Source organism: Scyliorhinus torazame, chromosome 9, assembly GCF_047496885.1.
Source record: "Scyliorhinus torazame isolate Kashiwa2021f chromosome 9, sScyTor2.1, whole genome shotgun sequence".
In the NCBI taxonomy this organism is placed as follows: Eukaryota; Metazoa; Chordata; class Chondrichthyes; order Carcharhiniformes; family Scyliorhinidae; genus Scyliorhinus; species Scyliorhinus torazame.
Genome location: NC_092715.1, coordinates 180646927 through 180665808, shown reverse-complemented (window position 1 = coordinate 180665808; position 18882 = coordinate 180646927). Strand labels below are relative to the sequence as shown.

The 18882-nt window shown below is 43.6% G+C and overlaps 1 protein-coding gene across 2 annotated transcripts in view; it reads left to right on the top strand.

Moving 5' to 3' along the window:
• slc12a2 (solute carrier family 12 member 2) overlaps nt 1–18882 on the top strand; it is a 281965-nt gene that overhangs the window by 117006 nt on the left and 146077 nt on the right. For both annotated transcript variants that reach the window (XM_072516856.1, XM_072516855.1), the window contains exons 5-7: nt 14069–14208; nt 14409–14519; nt 15126–15234. In XM_072516856.1, coding sequence (XP_072372957.1) covers nt 14069–14208; nt 14409–14519; nt 15126–15234 — 360 coding nt within the window. The remainder of the gene's footprint in view (nt 1–14068; nt 14209–14408; nt 14520–15125; nt 15235–18882) is intronic.

The window sequence follows — 18882 nt, the reverse complement described above, 5'->3', positions numbered from 1 at the left end:
CATCGTGGGCATTCAAGAAGAAAAAAGCATCTCTAGTTAGATCATAGAATAGAATCATCGAATCCCTACAGTGCAGAAGGAGGCCATTCGGCCTTTTGAGCCTTCATTGCCCCTTTGAAGAGCTCCCTATCTAGGCCAACTCCGCTGTCACCCCCCCCCCCCCCCCCCCCCCCCAACAATTTTATCATGGCCAATCCACCTAACCTGCACATCTTTGGACTATGGGAGGAAACCGGAGCACCCGGTGGAAACCCACGCAGACATAGGGAGAACATGCAAGCTCCACACAGTGGGCACCCAAGGCTGGAATTGAACCCGGATCCCTGGCTCTGTGAGGCAGCAGTGCGAACCAAGAAGATTTCAAAAAAATAATCTTTATTGTCACAAGTAGGCTTACATTAACACTGCAATGAAGTTACTTGTGAATAGCCCCTAGTTGCCACGTTCCGGCGCCTGTTCGGGTACGCGGAGGGAGAATTCAGAATGTCCAATTCGCCTAACAGCACGTCTTTCGGAACTTGTGGGAGGAAACGAGAGCACCCTGAGAAAATCTACACCGACATGGGGAGAACATGCAGACTCCGCACAGACAGTGACCCAAGCCGGGAATCGAACCTGGGACCATGGCGCTGTGAAGCCTAGTGCTAACCACAGTGCTACCATGCTACCCATTCTAATTGCTGTGTATTAAATCGAGACAAAGCAAGTAATGCCCACTTTCATGTTTGTAGTAGTCAAAATTAATATAGAGCAAACTCTTTTTCAGACAAATCATGAAACTATTTTCGCTGCAAGAGGAGCAGCTGTGTGTATGGAGTTCATCTCCCAAGGTGTGATGATCAATAGCAGCAAAATAACTATTTGGGTTAACTTTGTTATTAACACGCTGTCAGCTATTATGACAGTAGTTCTCTCTTGTTTTCTCTCGCATATTCACTCGTGCTCTCTCGGCTCGTCTCTCGCTCTCGTTCTCACGCGCTCTCTCGCTCGCTCTCTCACGCGCGCGCTCTCTCGCTCGCTCTCTCTCGCGCGCGCGCTCTCTCGCTCTCTCTCTCGCGCACGCGCTCTCTCGCTCTCTCTCGCGCGCACGCGCTCGCTCTCGCTCGCGCGATCGCTCTCTCACGCTCTACCTCAAATGTGAGCAAAATTGAAGCTAGCCATTTCCGTCTACTCCTAAGCTAGGAGTTATAATTTCCACTAACAGATGCCTTTGTTGAGTCAAAAAGACGTTCTGCTTATCTCACAAATGAGTAATGCGGTATATGAATTTCCATGCTGGTGCCATGCCGAGTATGTGGGCTGTATGTCACAATGATTGGTGGATCGTATCAAACAACACATCACCTTGACTGTTCGTAATTGACAGAGTATTGACTGTACTGAACCAACGCTTGCTTGGAAAACTCCGAACATAATATCTAACTTGAGATGTGATTCTACGATTGTGCACCACTCTGCGAGTGTGCTAAAAAATTACACCAACTGATTTCAGATCATCAGTTGAACTTGCAATGAGTTAACTTGTGCTTTCCAGAAGCTACATATATTAATAAGCAGGGATCTGTCCTCTGCAGGCTAAAGGAATATGTACAGACATTGCCCCTTTTGTTGAATTAGGAAAAGCTTAGAGTACAATAGTTCACCATGGCAATATCTGGACCAATCAAAGTCAACATGTCACCGAATCAGCATTGTCCTTTGTCATGCAGTATAAATTGTTTGAAATCTGGTATTGTTGTATTTGTCCCGATTGAGTTCAAGACATTTTACAGCAATACTTGCATTTGTGTAGCGTTTCTCATGGACACGTCAATATGTTTTACAGCCAATTAAGTACCTTTTTGAGGTGCAGCCATTATTGTAATGTAGGAATTGTGGCAGCTTGGCAAAACTTTCCAGAACAGCATTGTGATGGCGAGCAGATAATCTTTTTTGAAATCTTGGTTGACAAATAAATATTGGCCAGGTCACCAGGAAGAACACTGTTACTGCTCTTCTTAAAATTGGTGTCATGTGAACTTTTACGTCCACCCAAGCAGGTGATTGGGGCCTTGTTATAACCTGCCTGCTTACCATTGGCTGGGGACTAATGACAATCCCACAATCCTGTGGGAGTATGAGCTTCCCCAATGAGGGGGCGGAGAAATCATTAGCAGATTCCCTGCATAAATAAAGCTGGCCAGTTTGGAACCAGCCAGGAAGGAGTGAGCAGCTCCTGTGAAAAGCCCCTAGTCACCACATTCCAGCGCCTGTTCGGGGAGGTTGGTACGGGAATTGAACCATGCTGCTGGCCTGCCTCGGTCTGCTTTCAAAGCCAGCGATTTAGCCCTGTGCTAAACCAGCCCCAAATAAATGTTATTTCTTTGTATCCTTAAAACTCGTGCTGGATTCTTCGTGGCTCTACAAAAGGCCTCAGTTTAATGCCTCAGCAAAAGGACAGCACCTTCAACAGTGGAATACTCACTCAGTATTTCGCAGGAGTGTCAGCCTTTGATTTTGTGATCAAGCCCTGAAGTGGGACTGGAACCAATAACCTTGTGATGGCGAGAGTGCTCCCAATTGAGGCACAGCTGACATGCACAAGCATAGAGGCAGAATAGTCACAAGTTGGAGAAGTTCAGCATATAGGATTTGCAGGTAGCGACAGCCCAACCAATTATTTTTTTAAAATAAATTTAGCGTACCCAATTATTATTATTTTTCCAGTTAAGGGGCAATTTAGAGTGGCCAATCCATCTAACCTGCACATCTTTGGGTTGTGGGGGTGAAACCTATGCAGACACACGGAGAATGTCCAAACTCCACACGGACAGGGGGCCAGGATCGAACCTGGGTCCTCGGTGCTATAGGCAGCAGTACTAACCACTGCGTTACTGTGCCACCTGTAGCCAAACCAATTTGAAAGAAAAAAAAGACTTGCATTTATATAGCGCCTTTCATGACTATCATATATCCCAAAACACTTTACAGCCAATGAAATACTTTGGAAGTATAGTCACCATTCTTATCATGGAATCATAGAATCATGTCAAAATGCAGCAGCCATTTTGCACATGTCAAGATCCCCAAAGTAGCAGAATAAGGGGATTGACTCCCCTATTCTTCGAAATAGTGCCAGCGGAGACGGCAGACCTTACCTCCCATTAGAAAAGATATCACCTCCAGAATGCAGCATTCATTCCAGTGATGATCTTGGTCATGATTCCGAGACGAGGGTGCTCCCAACTTGCGACATGGCTGACAGCCAACCTATCTAAAGCCTGATCCTGCCCTCACTCAATATAGGTTTGTGCACATTCCAGAAGGGGTCATTGGCTTGCAACTAGGAGTGGGAGTAAATGATTTCAGTGATGAATCGCAGTTGGCTTTGTTTGTCTCTTACCTTTTACTTCAAATTCACTGCTTTTCCAAGATTGCCTTGAGTGGTTCCTGGCTCTTTTGAAGAAAGATTACATTGGTTCTCAGCAGAAAAGTTTTGATAATGAAGTTGTGCTTGCCAAAAATGAGATGTTTGGGCCAAACAATCAGGATTTTCAATGTTTCTGTAACAAATTGTTCCATTGTCTATGTCTCAGAGTAAGATTTAGGAGTTCTACAACTACCATTTAATGACTTTTTTTAATGTACTGTTATTCATTCGAGTAGGTTCAATTCCGTGCAGGATCATTTTTTTTAATGACGGGCTTAATCTCTTCTTACTTATTAAAGCTACAGTGCTCATTGTTGCAAAATTGTTTGCCCATTATATACGTCAGTAAATACAAAAAGCATTTTTTTTGGTTTAAAAAGAACAATCAATGACTTCTGGTGACGGCAGGCGGGAGGCGGCCGCACAATGGAGAGCTCCCGTTCGGCAACAGCATTTTCGGGGCTTTCAGCCCGGTCGCAGGGTCCACGGAGGCGGCAGAAGCAGGGAGCAGGCACGGAGGAGGCACAGTGAAGACACAGGAGGAAAAAAAGAACAAAGAAAAATGTCGAGGGTGAGCAAGAAAACGGCCGGGAAAAAAAACAGCTGAAGGTCCGTCGGGGAGTGGAAAGGTCACCGCGGGGTCACCAAGGAAAATGGAGGCTGGAGCACCAGGGAAGGCCGTACTGCTTACGGCTTAAGAAATAACTGAGGTGATGGCTGCGGAATTTGAAAAGCAGTTGGCGCAGATTGCGAAATGCATGGAGACGGTGAGGAAGGAGATGAGGGAGGTTTTGAGTGTGCTGGTGGAGGAGGCGGTTCCCCCGGTGAGGACGGAGGTGGCGAGCGCAGTGGCAGAGGTGCGAGAGCAAGGGAGGCGCTGAAGGAAGTGGAGGAGACGTTATTGCAGCACGGTGATCAACTTGCCTCGATGGGGAAAGAGATGCGGAAGGTGATGGATACTAACAAGGATCTGCGAGGAAAAATGGAAGACTTGGAAAACAGATCCAGGCGACAGAATTTGAGGATTGTGGGGCTGCCCAAAGGAGTTGAAGGACCGAAGCCGACTGAGTATTTTGCCGCGATGTTGGCAAAACTATTGGGGGAGGGGGAGGATCCCTCCCGATATGAACTGGATCAGGCTCATCGGTCGTGGAGGCCTGTACCAAAGGCGAGTGAGCCGCCAAGGGCAGTGACTCTGTGCTTCCGTAGGTACAGTGTGAAGGAGAAGGTCCTGAGCTGGGCCAAGCAGAAGCGGATGGTGCAGTGGGCTGGAGCTGGTATACTATGCCAGGACTTTATGGTGGAGCTGGCAAGGAGGCGGGCTGCCTTCAACCGGGTGAAGAGGGCACTGTACATTAGCAAGGTGCGGTGCGGCATTGTATATCCAGCAAAGCGGAGGGTGACTTACAAGCTCAGGGACTTTTATTTTGGAATGGCGGAAGCAGCGGAGGAGTTTGCGAAAGCAGAAGGACTGTGGCAGAACTGACAAATTGAGGAATGGCCATGTGCCGATGTAACCTCATGACTGTATTTTCTTCTTTTTTGTATCACTGCGTGCGGGTGTAGAGACTAAAAGGAGTCAATGTGATATATATTTGGACAAGGGAACTGACGGGACTTTCACTCGAAATGAGGGTTCATTGGGGTGTAGGTGGGTATGCGGGGTTTGTGTGCTAAAAGGGGATCTTTGGGCTTTCCTGGGGCCAGGCAAGTGGGAAAGGGACCCGGGCGGGGGCCTCCACGCTGGCCGGTTTAAGCTGGCCAGTGAACGGGAGTGAGGTGGGGGGAGGGGCTGCGGCCACCGGAGCCTGGCAGAACAGGGTCCGAGTGGTCTAGCCGGGGTGGAAAGTTGGGGGGAAGGAACCGAGGTTGGGAGGAGGAGTTTTACAAGAGGCAGTGGACGGGCGGAGCTGGAGATGGCGGGGGGGGGGGGGGGGGGGGGGGGGGGCGGCGGCTGTGTAAGATTAAGGGTGACTACGGGTAATCCCTGATTCCTTTTTGTCATTTGTTTATGTAAACATGCGGGTTGAAGTTTGGGGGTTGGTGGGTAGATGGGATCGTTGTTATTATGGGGACTGACATATCTTGCTGATTATTGTTTATTGTTGATGGATGTAAATGTGGGAGAAAATGTGAAAAAGGAGGAGAATTTAAAAAAAAAAAAAAAAATTTTTTTAAAGAACAATCAGTTTTTTACATTTTCCAACATTCTCGCACACTTATTTATTTCCCACTCTTGCTCCCTTATCTATCTGTATCTCACAGCCTCATCTTTTATCCACATAGTTCACTCGCACATGCTCTTATTTATTCCTTGCCCCATTCTGGCTCTTTTTCTTTTATAGCTCTCGCTGCTTGGAAAGGGTATTTTCTTATCATTCTCTTGCACATTCCTGTGGCGACACTGTCTCTAGTACAATTAAAATGTGACTTTGAAATGGTTATATTTTCCCCTCCCTCCCTCATTCCCTCCTCTTTCTTTCCATCCTAAGGAATCAATTCCTGTGTCCCTGAATAGATTCCTCAACCAGCGCAAGCAATCTCAGTTTATCCTATCCAGCCTCTTCAGAATCTTGAATATTTCAATCAGATCACCTCTTATTCTTCTGAACTCGAGTGTATGGGCTCAATTTATTCAGCCCCTCATCATTGGACAACCCTCCTAATTGAGGAACCAATCTAGTGAACCTTTACTATACCTGCCTCTAATGCAAATATATCCTTCCATCAACATGGAGATCAATATTTAACCGATACGCAAAAATGTTTTTATCCTCCAACCAAAGTGAATAACTCGAGAGCTACATTCTACTCCACCTGCCATCTGGTTGCCCATTGAATTAACCTATCAATATCTCTTTGCAGTCTCTCTGTCTCCGCACAACTTGCATTTCCAGCTAGCCTTATGTCATCAGAAAACTTAGATACATTACCCTGTCTCTTGTTTAATGGCTTCAGGAATGCAAGGGAACTGTTATGTAAATTGCAGCTGATTTGCCATACCTGGTGCCCTGGGCAGCATTTTGCCCTTGACTGACATTACCAAAAGCAGATTCACTGATCATTCATCCAGTGCAGTTTATGATGTGACAACTCTGTTGACAATGTGATTTCTGTGTTTAAGAAGAAGCGAGATGAGCATGTGAGGGAGAAAGGGACAGAAGGATATGCTGACATGGTTAGATGAAAAGAGCACAAATGCTGATTTATAGACCAGTTGGGCTGCAAGGCTCGTTTCTGTGAAGTACTTAATTCGGAGGCTCATTCAATAACTTAATATTTGTAAAAATTTACTTCAAAAATTGCTACTGTGGCTGATATAGATCAAAAAAGCTTAAATGATCAACATGAGAACTGGGATAAACCCATAGCAAATATGATTAATTTGTTTGAGAAAACACCTGCGCATGGCACCCTCTGGCCCGATCCACGTCGTGGGAAAAACAGTTGTGCCAGGCTAGCACCCAGGTGGCACTGCCAAGGTGCCCAGGTGACATCAACGGCACCAGGGTGCCACCCTGTCCAGAGGGAGACCCCCACGAGTGCCGTTTCATCTGGTCTGTGGAGATCGGCACTGAACGGCCTATCATGGGAGTGCATTTTAGAGTGCAGATTTGCAAAATAGTGATCCCGCCCACAATGGGTAGGATTCAGGACGTGCCGTCACGCGAGATCGTGTTAGATCTCGAGTGGCATGGCGAGCTGGGTAGATCCCGGAAGAGGGATATCCCGGTATCTACCGGCAATGCCACGCTGCCTTACGGGCACAACGCGGCAAGTAGATTGCGCCCTTAATTTGCAAAGACACTGGCTGGAGTAGAACAATGAAACTAGTAAATGGCTCACTAGTTTTTAGACATTTCTATTGAATGGTTATTTTTGGTGTTGAAATATAAACATTTAAAAAGCATTTTATACTTAAAATGCACCAGGTTTCACTCTTAAATCAATAATCTACTTGATGCAGGAAGGAAAGAGAATTATTCTTTCTGCTGCCTGCTTTTCATGGTTCATGAAGGATTTTGTGTTGGAGATAATACAAAAGACTTTGGTGGAAACCTGAACCATAACTTTGCTTCAGAAAAACACTGCACATTCAAACACCCAGTTTGACAATTCTGTCCAAAATGGAAACTCTAGACTGCAGTTTGAGTTTTGATTGCCAAAATAGGTGGAGCTGGAGAGAAGGAAATGTTCGCTTCCAAAAATGTTAGTTTTTAAAAATAGAATTTTGAAGGGCAGCTTAAGAAATGCATGGCAATTTCATTTCATTAGCTTTATTTCCTAGCAAAAGGCCCAACACCTTCACTCTCTCACTAAACAACATTGAAGTGAAATTATGGTTTAATCTGAGGAACATACGGAATCCGGGGGAACCTTGCAATTTGTAGAGAGGATTTTAAATCTCTTCCCACAATGGGAATTTGGCATGCTGCAAGCACAACGCAATGCCATCCGTGCTCTGAAGATCAACCGCAGCATCGTCATCAAACCAGCAGACAAAGGAGGGGCCACTGTCATACTGAACAGAACGGATTACTGCAAAGAAGTATACCGACAACTGAACAACCAAGAACACTACAGACAGTTAGCCGCAGATCCGACCAAGGAACACATCTGCCAACTTAACAGACTGATCAAGACCTTGGATCCAGATCTTCAGAGCACCCTACGTGCTCTCATCCCACGTACTCCCCGCATTGGAGATCTCTACTGCCTCCCGAAAATACACAAGGCCAACACACCAGGCCGTCCTATCGTTTCAGGCAATGGGACCCTGTGTGAGAAACTCTCTGGCTACATCGAGGGCATCTTGAAACCCATCGTACAAGGTACGCCCAGCTTCTGTCGTGACACGACGGACTTCCTACAGAAACTCAGCACCCATGGACCAGTTGAACCAGGAACATTCCTCGGCACAATGGACGTCTCGGCACTCTATACCAGCATCCTCCATGACGACGGCATTGCTGCAACAGCCTCCGTACACAACACCGACAACTGCCAATCTCCAGACGCAATTCTGCAACTCATCCGCTTCATTCTGGATCACAACGTCTTCACCTTCGACACAAGTTCTTCATCCAGACGCACGGAACAGCCATGGGGACCAAATTCGCACCCCAATATGCCAACATCTTCATGCACAAGTTTGAACAAGACCTACTCATCGCACAGGACCTTCAACCGACGTTATACACCAGATACATGGATGACATTCTTTTCCTTTGGACCCACGGCGACGAATCACTGAAACGACTACACGATGACATCAATAAGTTCCATCCAACCATCAGACTCACCATGGACTACTCTCCAAAATCAGATGCATTCTTGGACACACTCGTCTCCATCAAGGACGGCCACCTCAGCACTTCGCTTTACCGCAAACCCACGGATAACCTCACGATGCTCCACTTCTCCAGCTTCCACCCTAAAAACATTAAAGAAGCCATCCCCTATGGAAAAGCTCTCCGTGTACACAGGACCTGCTCAGACGAGGAGGAGTGTAACAGACCTCTACAGACGTTGAAAGATGCCCTCGTACGAACGGGATATGGCGCTCGACTCATCGATCAACAGTTCCAACGTGCCACAGCAAAAAAAACTGCACCGACCTCCTCAGAAGACAAACGTGGGACACAACCGACAGAATATCTTTCGTCGTCCAGTACTTTCCCGGAGCGGAGAAACTACGACATCTTCTTCACAGCCTTCAACACTTCATCGATGAAGATGAACATCTTGCCACGGTCACCCCACATCCCCACTGCTTGCCTTCAAACAACCGCGCAACCTCAAACAAACCATTGTTTGCAGCAAACTACCCAGCCTTCAGAACAGTGGCCACAACACCACACAACCCTGCCATGGCAATCTCTGCAAGACGTGCCAGATCATCAACATGGATACCACCATTACACGTGAGAACACCACCCACCAGGTACGCGGTACATACTCGTGCGACTTGGCCAACATTGTCTACCTCGTACGCTGCAGGAAAGGATATCCCGAAGTGTGGTACATTGGCGAGACCATGCAGACGCTGCGGCAACGAATGAACGGACATCGCGCGACAATCACCAGGCAGGAATGTTCCCTTCCAGTCCGGGAACACTTCAGCAGTCGAGGGCATTCAGCCTCTGATCTCCGGGTAAGCATTCTCCAAGGCGGCCTTCAGGACGCGCGACAACGCAGAATCGCCGAGCAGAAGCTTATAGCCAAGTTCCGCACACATGAGTGCGGCCTCAACCGGGACCTGGGATTCATGTCGCATTACATTCATCCCCCACCATCTGGCCTGCGAAATCCTACCAACTGTCCTGGCTTGACACAATTCACACCTCTTTAACCTGGGGTTACCCCATCCCTGATTAATGAAACACACTGCTTTTTATATTGCCACTTTATTTCTTTCTCCTGATATGAATTAATCTTATCTCTGTTTTTGAAAACTGCCTGGACTCTGTTGTGTTCGAGTAACATAAGCTGCTACTTGGTGTAGGCTCTGCTGAAAGATGCTCCAGACTCGGAGATAAGTTTAACGTATTTATTGAACGATTAACAATTCTCTTAAATGAATTCGACACTCTACTAATCTGCCTCTAGTAACTCGGTCTACTCTGCTAACTACATAAGCTTGTTCCCGACCATGTGTTAGGGTGTGATGTTGCTGATAATCAACCCTGTTCTGCTCTCTTGGTTTCTGCTGGTGGAAGGGGCAGAGCCTGTGTGCCTTGTCCTTATGGGTCGTGTAGTGCCCCCTTGTGGTAATGCCACCTCTGGGTGTCCTGATTACCCATTGGTTGTGTCCTGTTCTAATGACCCATTGGTTGCGTGTCTGCATGTCATGACATCTCTGGTGCTCCCTCTAGTGGTTACTTAGTTGTTGTGTATTTACATTAACCCCTTGTGAATATACAGAGATGCATATCACTACAGACCCAAACTGCTATCAGATTCACTTTGGTAAACTACTAAGGGATACCAGGTAGCATGCATTTAGGAAATCCTTATCCAATTTATTCTTATTGCTACTCCCTTGCAGCATTTTGTCTGTTTTAAGTTCAAACCAGGAATTGAACAAAGTAAGGTACTGAACTTTTGACTTTCCTCCTCACTGGTGTTTGTGCTTAACATACTGTGCAATCCCTATCCATGAAATTCTGGTTTAATTGTTTTACACCTTGTCAAGTAACTAGTAACTAATCCTGGGCCCGAGCACATCCTTGCTGCTGAAATGAAGTATACAGGCCTGCTTGTTAGAGTAGCACAAAGCTTCTGCTAATGGTACAGATTGCTGTGGACTTCATTGTCCTGTGTAATGCTGTGCAATTGCCCTTGGATTTTTCACTTGGCTCAGTCTCAACGTTTTGAATTGATGACCTCTTATGTCCTCTGATATGCAAGCTCATTGATCCAGTCTAATGTTTGACAACATCATGTGGACTTGAGTAACAAAGCATTTCTGTAATCAAACCAAAACGTTTTGTGATCAGTCTTATAAAAATTTGTGCATCTTTATTAAATCTGTGGTTAACCTGTCAACGTGTTTAAAATTAGATGTCAGTTAGTCGAGTTGCCTAATTAAAGGTTCTAGTCATGATGCAAAAAAAAGATGAAACTTTGTCTGAAGCTTTTACTGCGTCAATGAAATTTTGCAACACAGTAAGAAAAGGACACTTGATGTAGTTATGTTCACTTGGTTTGTTGATGCTGGAGAAATAATTGCACACCACGGACCCAGTGCTGTGTATCACAAGTTAATAAAACAGATACATACTAGTTCTAGGAAGTTGCTGTCACATTTAACAAGTAAATGATTTCCCATAACAGCACCAAGTTGCAAATAGTAATTCAATATGCTTGAGTACTTTTAAAATATTAAATGTGACTTTAATTAATAGATTAAATAGGCCAGAAAGGTGTGAATAGAGTGGAAATGTTTGTCCATTTATTCTAGCTTTCGCCACCAATTAGCTAATTAGCTTTATTTTTAATCCATGGTTTTTGTTCTCCAGCCAATTTTCATCCCCTGAAAGTTCAAATGGGATAGTTCAGAATTGCTTTCTTTGGTGTGGAAGAGTTGACTCCTAACACGAAAATGTAACTTTCAACATTATAAGATCATGCCACTTCTGAATTGTTTGGTTTAGTTTTGGGAAAGCAAATTGATTTTTATGTACATGGCAACTTTTTAAAAAAGAATTTAAATAAATGGACGCACCACTTGTTCTCCAGGAAACTGGGTTATAATTAAATTTGGCCCCTCCGAAAGGAACATGCATGTTTGTAGAAAAATACACTATGATGGATTCTTGCAGATGACTTACAAATGATAACCAAATTATAAGTTTGATTTTAATTGAGTATTCTGATAGTTTTCAGGTTTTTTTTTAAGGATTCCGGCTCGATAGTTCACCTCAATTCCGTTTTGCAGGTTATCTGCAACTTGAGGCTTCAGAGTCCTAACCTGATTTTGCAGCCTCCAACGGTCTCTCAAGTTAAACATCTTTTGAGATCTTGTTCACAGTGCCTTAGTTCTGCTGACGGGACAGCTTTATTGCAAATACATCCTCACCAATTACCCCCTCACCAATTACCCAAGATGTATAAGCACCTTACTGTGATCAATTGAGCAGACCAGAGCCTTGTATAATGATGAACTTCATGTAGATGATGGGTCCATCTAATTAAATTGCTCACAAGCCACAATTGGCTAATTTCATGCTACCTACATTGACCATTAAATATCACTCCACTGTAGTGCCTTTATTCTGTTGCAAGTTAACACAAGTATATTAAGAAATTTCGAATAAGTTGAGCCATTTAAGTAGTCACCTGTTTTCCAAGCAATGCTAGAGCTCTGGACTTGGGATGTCATTTTCAGTTTTGAACCTTGTTGGGGCTTGATTTTCTCCATTTTGGGACTCGTCTTGCTCAGTGTCATATTTTGATGGCTTTTTTTTGCCATTGACTATCTTATTGCGATGGAGTGAAGGTCGCCAAGAAAATATGCCAGCAGGAGTGAATGGGATAATTTATCACTCCTTATCTTGCTACAGGAGGTGGTACATAGTTAAGAACCATGCAGGTCAGGGAAAAGGAACAGAATATGAATAGCATGCCTGTTCCTCCCAATAACCCTGCCTGTGAGTCATGCTGGCTATGTGACTGGTGACAAGCCACTTCAGATGATTAATTCAAATGATTGAACTTGTAGAACTGAGCATTCAGGTTATGGTTGTAGTCCCTTGTAGGTTCATGCTGGGCTTGTGAATATCTTTCATATTATTTTTAGGATACTTAACTTGAGTTACCGGAGTTTAATGTAATCAAGTGTTTTTGGTAACATTTCTAAATTGGAAGAGTTTATATGTGATTTAAAACAAGAGGTTACTATTTTGTGCTACAGAACAAAGAGTTGCGTATATGGTCCTCATTTGTTTGTGAAGTTCCCATTATGGATGAATCATCTTTGTTAAAAGAATATGACTAGTTTAGTCTTGAGTAACACACTGCCATTTAACATTAATGTGGGTGTGGGGCTGGATGGGGAAATTTAAACCGGCTATCGTAAAACCTCAATGTGCTACCTTTTGGGGGCTATTGCACTTGGTAGAATATAAAATTGTTACATCACAGAAGGAGACCATTTGGCCCATTGTCTCTATGCTAGCTTTCTGCAAGAGCAACTCCCACTCCCTTGACTTCTTTCCATGTCTTTGCAAATATCTGCTCTTGAGATAATTATCCAATTTTTGATTTGAATCTGTCTCTGCCATGCTCTGAGGCAGTGCATTCCAGACCCTAATCAGCCATAAAAATACAAAAGTTCTTCCTCGTGTCGCCATTTTCTTTTGTCAATCATCTGAACTTGGGAGCATCTAATTATTGATAATTCCACCAATGGGAACAGTTTCTCTGTCTAGTCCCTTCATTTTCCCTCGACCTTCTCTTTCCCCATGGAGGTGAACATGGACTACTCCAATCTACTCATATTACTGAAGTTCTTATCGGGAACCTTTCTTGTCAATCTTTTCCACACCCCCTCTAATGTTTTCATATCCTCGCTAAAGTGTGATGCCCAAAACTGGATGTGCTACTCCGGCAGAGGCTGAACCAGTGTTTTATAGGCGTTTATCATAACCTTCTTGCTTTGGTGTACTATGCCTCGATGAAGCCCAGAGTTCTGTATGCTTTAAGAACCGTACTTTCAACCTGCCCTTCCACCATAAATGGTTTGTTTCCCCTCTGGTCCCTCTGCTCCTGTGTCCCCTGTGAATTGTACTCTTTATTTTTCCTTGCTTCTCCTCATTCATCCTGACAGAATGAAATCACTTCACCCTTCTCTGTTAAATTTCTTCTGTCACATGTCTCACCATTCCACTATCTATCCTGTTTATGTTTATCACTACCATCCTCCCATTTCACAATGCTTCCAGGTTTGTCATCTGTAAGTTTTGAGTTTTGTGTGCTGTGCATCCAACTCTATTTTCATCTGCTTTGTTAGTATGGCACTTTTAGATTCAAATGATTTAACTTCAATTTTTGGGTATGTTATTCAACCTTTCTGCCAGGTTGAGACGTTCCACACTGAAGATGAAAATGCTGCGTGTCTCAAAATGCATGCCAACAAAATTGTGTTTTTCTCTGCAGGTGGAGCATATTATTTGATATCCAGAAGTTTGGGGCCTGAGTTTGGTGGTGCAATTGGCCTCATTTTTGCCTTTGCCAATGCAGTAGCTGTAGCCATGTATGTGGTTGGCTTTGCAGAGACAGTTCGAGATCTGCTTGTGGTAAGTTGTATTTAATTAAGTCAAAAAGATACTTTCTTTCAAACATTTAGCAAATTCAAATCAAATAGCCAGATGACGGTGATATTATTTGACTTTTTAAACAGTTGAACTCTTATCACCGTAATGGGGAGTTCATTAATTTGATGATTTGACCTGTTTATTTCATAAAAGTAGTTCACCTTTTTTTATCTTTTCTTGAGGAACATAATGCACTCATGATTGATGAAATGAGTGACATCCGGATTATAGGAACCATTACTATTGTTGCCCTGTTTGGCATATCAGTTGCAGGGATGGAATGGGAAGCTAAGGTAGGTTTCTTGCTTTCAGAAAAAATACTCCAAGGTGAATAGCTTTAACAGTTGCAATGTCCACACCATAAAGTTTACACATTTTGTTTTAAATCAGTGTTTTGGTGGAGTAGGAGAGGACCAGAAAGGTGCTTGAAAGTTATTTTTTAAAAAAATCCAGAATAAAGTATCAAGGCCTTCAGCGATGAACCCAGGGATGTTTGAAAATGGTGGGAGTGAAAGATGGGCAACAATTTGATACTGCCTGTATATTGTATGGAATATTGCATCATGAAATAGACATTTGTAAATTGTATCGTCTCCTTGTTGTGAAAATAAATGCTAGTTTTTAATGATCCATGAATTGGAGTTTTACATGTGTGTTTTTGCATGTTTTAATTTGGAAGCTTTCCAGACTACTTTCTGGGATACTACAGATTGGAGTGAACTTTGAGGGCTAGACCTGTTGACGGGCCTCTTTCAGTGAAGAAGGAAACCACTGATGCAATTCGTGCTTGCTAATTAGGCCTGCCACTTGCACAGGACCTTGCACAATATAGCCCATGATCTTTACAGAATAACAGTTGTAATTTAAATGTTTCTCTTTTTTTATTTATTTCATTGCAGGCTCAAATTGTGCTTTTGGGAATTCTGCTGATATCCATAGTTAACTTCACCGTGGGAACTTTCATCCCAGCCCATGACAAGCGAGCAAAAGGATTTTTTAATTACCAAAGTATGTGAAAAATACGATTACCCTCCTTTGACAATAGTGTGTTGAAAATACACTGTATAACATTGTTACTGGAACTGCTGGATGATGAGGTGGATTGAGACTGTCATTTGTGGTTATGAATCTGATGGGCCTTGCTTCCTTGCAAACTTACCTCACTTTCCTTGAAGGTGCTGGTGTGTAGTTGTTCAAGTAGCATTTATATGTATGTCTTAAATGATCATTGGTGTACTGTCTAATGTGCAAACAACAAACAAGAGAGCACAACTAAACATGAACTGGGCTTCTCCAAATACCAACAGGGAATGTTCAATAGCAATCTGGAGCAGAATGCTGTTTTTGTCCTTTTCTCCCTAACCTCCAGCTGCTGCCATCAGTGTCAATATAATCAACCCATTAGTGAGCAACTAACACAGTATAGACTGCAGATTCCACTTTACTGATCCAAATGGTTTGATTACTATCTGCACACATCTGCTGAGTCATTGGGGAAACTTCTCTTTTTAACCATGAAATGTAATTGTTTTGACTCTGAAGCTTCTTGTTTCGAAATTTGTGATTTGCTGATGTCCAGCGTTATATTTTCCTTCTCTAATAATTCCTCCCAAGTCTTGGGTAACTTCCTTTCTGTGGATTTAAGTAGTTAAAAGAACTCCGTGCGCTTGGGAATTCCAGATTATTAGGTTGGCTGAGTTCCGTATGCATTTTTTCCCCCCTTCCTCCTAAGTTTCAATACTGTCTGTGCTGTGACACGAGAAACCCAGGATAGCTTGATCAGTGTTATTTAGCGTGTCTCTTTTTTGTTTCCTCTGCCCCCGCTCTGGACTTGTAACACTTGTAATATCAGATTCGACTTTTCTCGGCTTTTTTTCTCTCTCCCAACAGCCCATTCCTTGCAGTTGTAATTACTACCCTTTTGCAGCTCACAACCCCTCATTTTAGGTGGGGTCACATGCTGCAGTCTTCCTTGAAGCTGAAACTGCCTTGACGGGATAGGATTCTGATGACATCCTGGCTCTGTGACTAATGTTTTTTTTTTTAATGTGGTAAACGTGTTCTTCTGAAGCGCATTCTTGCTGTACAGCTGCTTGAAAGGAAAAGACGTATTTATACCATGCGCTTTAGAAGTAGTTCGATGTCTACCACGTGAGGCGCACAATCTGTCACACCAACTCCAGACAATGTGGGTGGCTTATTGTCAGGTCACTGGGTTACATAAGAACATAAGAACCAGGAGTAGGCCATCTGGCCCCTCGAGCCTGCTCTGCCATTCAATGAGATCATGGCTGATCTTTTGTGGACTCAGCTCCCCTTTCTGGCCCGAACACCATAACCCTTAATCCCTTTATTCTTCAAAAAGCTATCTATCTTTATCTTAAAAACATTTAATGAAGGAGCCTCAACTGCTTCACTGGGCAAGGAATTCCATAGATTCACAACCCTTTGGGTGAAGAAGCTCAGTCCTAAATCTACTTCCCCTTATTTTGAGGCTATGCCCCCTAGTTCTGCTTTCACCTGCCAGTGGAAACAATCTGCCCGCATCTATCCTCTCTATTCCCTTCATAACTTTATATGTTTCTATAAGGTCCCCCCACATCCTTCTAAATTCCAACGAGTACAGTCCCAGTCTACTCAACCTCTCCTCGTAATCCAACCCCTTCAGATCTGGGATTAACCAAGTGAATCTCCTCTGCACACCCTCCAGCGCCAATACGTCGTTTCTCAGGTAAGGAGACCAAAACTGAACACAATACTCCAGGTGTGGCCTCACTAACACGTTATACAGTTGCAGCATAACCTCCCTAGTCTTAAACTCCATCCCTCTAATAATGAAGGACAACACTCTATTTGCCTTCTTAATCACCTGTTGCACCTGTAAACCAACTTTTTGCGACTCATGCACTAGCACACCCAGGTCTCTATGCACAGCAGCATGTTTTAATATTTGTCATTTAAATAATAATCCCTTTTGCTCTTATTCCTACCAAAATGGATAATCTCACATTTGTCAACATTGTATTCCATCTGCCAGACCCTAGCCCATTCACTTAACCTATCCAAATCCCTCTGCAGATTTCTGGTATCCTCTGCACTCTTTCTTTACGACTCATCTTAGTGTCGTCTGCAAACTTGGGCACATTACACTTGGTCCCCAATTCCAAATCATCTATGTCAATTGTGGACCCAACACTGATCCCTGAGGGACACCACTACGTACTGATTGCCAATTGTAGGGGCTGTTTAGCACAGAGCTAAATTGCTGGCTTTGAAAGCAGACCAAGGCAGGCCAGCAGCACGGTTCAATTTCCGTAACAGCCTCCCCGAACAGACGCTGGAATGTGGTGACTAGGGGCTTTTCACTTCATTTGAAGCCTACTTGTGACGAGCGATTTTCATTTTCATTTTTTTTTCAACCAGAGAAACGCCCATTAATCCCCACTCTTTGCTTTCTATTAATTAACCAATCCTCTATCCATGCTACTACTTTACCCTTAATGCCATGTATCTTTACCTTATGCAGCAACCTTTTGTGTGGCACCTTGTCAAAAGCTTTCTGGAAATCCAGATATACCACATCCATTGGCTCCCCGTTATTTACTGCACTGATAATGTCTTCAAAAAATTCCACTAAATTAATTAGGCACGACCTGACTTTTATGAACCCATGCTGCGTCTGCCCAATGGGATAATTTCCATCCAGATGCCTCGCTATTTCTTCCTTGATGATAGATTCCAGCATCTTCCCTGCTACCGAAGTTAAGCTAATTGGCCTAGAATTACCCGCTTTTTACCTACCTCCTTTTTTAAACAGTGGCGTCACATTTGCTAATTTCCAATCCACCAGGACCACCCCAGAGTCTAGTGAATTTGGGTAAATTATCACCAGTGCATTTGCAATTTCCCTAGCCATCTCTGAGCACTCTGGGATGCATTCTATAGGGCCAGGAGACTTGTCTACCTTTAGCCCCATTACCTCCTTAGTGATAACAATCATCTAAAGGTCCTTACCTGTCATCATCTCATTTCATCAGTCACTGGCATGTTATTTGTGTCTTCCACTGTGAAGACTGACCCAAAAAACCTGTTTAGTTCCTCAGCCATTTCCTCATCTCCCATTATTAAATCTCCCTTCTCATCCTCTAAAGGACCAATATTTACCTTAGCCACTCTTTTTTGTTTTATATATTTGTAGAAACTTTTACTATCTGTTTTTTATATTCTGAGCAAGTTTACTCTCCTAATCTATCTTACTCTTTCTAGCTTTTTTTAGTAGCTTTCTGTTGCCCCTTAAAGATTTCCCAGTCCTCTAGTCTCCCACTAATCTTTGCCACTTTGTATGCTTTTTCCTTCAATTTGATACTCTCCCTTATTTCCTTAGATATCCACAGTCGATTTTCACTCTTTCTACCGTCCTTCCTTTTTGTTGGTATAAACCTTTGCTGAGCACTGTTAAAAATCGCTTGGAAGGTTCTCCACTGTTCCTCAACTGTTTCGCCATAAAGTCTTTGCTCCCAGTCTACCTTAGCTAGCTCTTCTCTCATCCCATTGTAATCTCCTTTGTTCAAGTACAAAATTGATTTAACCAATCGACATATAGATTAAAATCCCCCATGATAACTGCTGTATCATTTCTACATGCATCCATTATTT